At 38.0% G+C, this 2,982-nt stretch overlaps 1 protein-coding gene across 1 annotated transcript; it reads left to right on the top strand.

Moving 5' to 3' along the window:
* Window positions 1-1,811: 1,811 nt before the first annotated feature.
* Window positions 1,812-2,768, top strand: LOC111896359 (uncharacterized). The gene has a single exon (XM_023892367.1). It carries the CDS (start codon window positions 1,812-1,814, stop codon window positions 2,766-2,768), a length of 957 nt encoding a protein of 318 aa, XP_023748135.1.
* Window positions 2,769-2,982: the final 214 nt, after the last annotated feature.

Here is a 2,982-nt window from a genome sequence, read left to right as displayed (position 1 = left end):
CTTTTTTGTTGAAATTGTTGTTAGAATGTGCAAAAAATTGTTATTTGGTTTTGGAAATATGAAATAATGATATTAACTTGTTGATTGTTTTTTTTGCTGAAATGGTTATGGTTCTTGCTGAAAATTGTCTTTTTTTTTGCTGAAATTGTTGTTAGAATGTGCAAAATATTATTATATGGTTTTTGAAATATGAAATAATAATGCTAATTTAGTTGCATGAATTTTATTTTCAATGTTGTATAACTATTATTAATAAAATTTTGGTGTTGAAAAATCATTTTTAGTTTGTAAAATCATTTTATTTCAATAGCCTGCAGACATTAAAAAACAAATAGTCTTTTTGTTGCAGACTGCAGACGTTTGGTTCACTTCTTCTGCTGTAGAGGCTTGCAGATGTGGCCCGCAGACCACAAACATTTTGTCTTCAGAAAGACAAACAACACATAAGCAAAAAGTTGTTATAAAAAGACCTTTTTCTATACCTAAACATTTTTTTTAACTTATTGACTTTTCACAATGTCAATAAGTTAAAAAGTCATTTTTAGATGAACAACCAAACACCCTCATCCAAAAACCAAGACATAAACCGGAAGTGGAGAGTATCATCAGCCAACCCGAAAAACATATTAACAAGGTATCATTATTTAGTATCGGGTCAAATGCAAGAAATGGGAGTTTACTTTCATTTATTAGCACCTTGTTTTCAAATCTTTCTATTGTAGTGTTGTACTTTTGATACACACCGAGCTATATAGCTTTTCCTTTATCAACACAAGCTACTTTGAAGAACATTTCCAAAGTACAACACAGCCATGATAGAAGAGAATGGACAGTAGGATATGCTATAATAAACCAAAAAGAAAATGACCACTTAACCATTCACCTTCACATGATAAACAATCCTTCATCAAGAAAACTAAGACAAACACTAGATCATCCAATCAATGCAAACTGTAGGGCTTGAAAAGACAAACCAATAAGAACAGATACTAATATCAACAAAAAAAAGTCAATCAGTGTTGTTATTCTTTGTAAACCGAAGAGTCATTTTTCATGGAAATCACTCTCCACTGCAGCATCAACCTGTCATGCTATCACAAACAAAAGATGATTCAATAGGTGGCATATTGTCATTATATGAGTGAAGTCAAGATCAGCAGCGAACCTGAATCCAGAGGAGGAGATGGCTCTGAATCCATGGCATGGACATTATTATCCTCCTCTTGAGGGGAGAGATGCATTCTGTGAACGATTAAAAGCAAATATATCACAACATTGGAATTACAGAAATAATAGTCAATTTTACAATGTTTCTAAATTCTAATTATCATCATAGATGCATACCCATCAATCATCTTATATAACTGATGGACACTGGAATTTGCGGTTTGTGGGGTAGTTGAGGCGTCACCCTGACAATTTATGTAAAAATATGAGAGATCCGATATAACAAAAAAAAATCAAAACAACTAGTTTTTCAAATAGATTGTTGGGTTAATCCAGAAGACATGGGGGGTAATTAAGTAATTTTGAGTATCTATTATTTTTATTTACTTTTACGTAAGTCAGGTTGAAGTAATCAAAGGCCATGTAGGCCATTTTCCCTCTTTGTAGCTTAGTAGTCACGTGGGTAGTTGTTTCCTTATTTCTAGCATGAAGTTTAGATAAGTAGCAGGTTGTTTACCCGTTTTTGATAAGCATAAATAAAACTCAAAAAAGTTTGCCCCAAAATTATCTCTCTCTTTCTCTGCCCCACAATTTGGTATCAGAGCTCACGGTATATGCCTAAGTACCAACCAAGACCAGCAACTATGGGAGATAGAAACGAAAAGGAAAGCCAGGTTATGCTTCATTACCCGATGTTGTCCAGAAACAATTATGCTGCTTGGGCGATAAAGATGAAAGTCTTCATGCAAGCCCAAGGCGTGTGGGATGCAGTTGAGCCCAAAACCACGAACACAGTAGTCGAACAAAAGAAGGATAAAATGGCGATGGCGGCCATCTATCAAGGGATACCGGAAGACTTATTGTTGTCATTGGCTGAGAAACAAACAGCTGAGGAGGCGTGGGAAGCGCTGAAGACTATGTTCCTTGGAGCGGACAGAGTAAAGACAGCAAGAGTTCAAACTCTTAAGGCTGAGTTCGAAGTCTTAAGCATGAAAGAAGTGGACACCATTGATGAGTTTGCTGGGAAAGTAAACAACATCGTGAGTAATATTAGGGCATTGGGAGATAAACTAGAAGAGTCGTATGTTGTGAAGAAATTGCTTAGAGCCGTTCCAGAAAAATTCCTGCATATTGCCTCTACAATAGAGCAGTTTGCTGATCTCGAGACTATGTCTGTTGAAGAAGTGGTGGGACGGTTAAAAGCCCATGAAGAGAGGGTACATGGTCGAGGGGAAAACAGTGAAGGAAAAGTGTTGTTGACCCAACAAGAGTGGCTTGAGAAGAGTAAAAAGAAAAATGATGAGGCTCAACGGATGTCACAAAAGAATGGTAGGGGAGGATACTCAAACACACGTGGACGGGGTCGTGGCCGTGGAAGAGGCGGCTGGAACAACGGTGGCGGACGGAGGGGTGGCGGCCCTCATCAGCACCGCAATAATAGACATGATACTGGGAGTAGCAGAGACAAAACCAGGGTACAATGTTACAACTGCCAAGATTTTGGCCATTACGCCTCAGAGTGCAAGAACCCACGGAAGGAAAGGAATCAGGAGGTGCATCTGACCAAGGCCAAGATGAAGATGAACCAGCACTTTTGTTAGCTAAGTTTCAACCAGTTGAAGCCCAAGAGGAAGTGTATCTGAACGAACAACATGTAGTACCAAAGTTAAAGAGTTCAAAAGATATAGAGAACTAGACGAAAGTATGGTACCTGGATAACGGGGCATCGAACCACATGACAGGCGACAAAGATAAGTTTCAGGAACTTGATGAAGGTATTCGGGGTTACGTAAGGTTTGGAGATGGGTCTAAGGT

The sequence above is a fragment of the Lactuca sativa genome, chromosome 1, assembly GCF_002870075.4.
Source record: "Lactuca sativa cultivar Salinas chromosome 1, Lsat_Salinas_v11, whole genome shotgun sequence".
NCBI lineage: Eukaryota > Viridiplantae > Streptophyta > Magnoliopsida > Asterales > Asteraceae > Lactuca > Lactuca sativa.
The sequence above is the reverse complement of the archived record's forward strand: the minus strand, read 5'-3'. Positions and strand labels throughout refer to the sequence as shown.

Excerpts from the sequence above, each read along its gene's own strand:
- LOC111896359 (XM_023892367.1), top strand. The coding sequence starts at position 1,812 with ATGGGAGATAGAAACGAAAAGGAAAGCCAGGTTATGCTTCATTACCCG.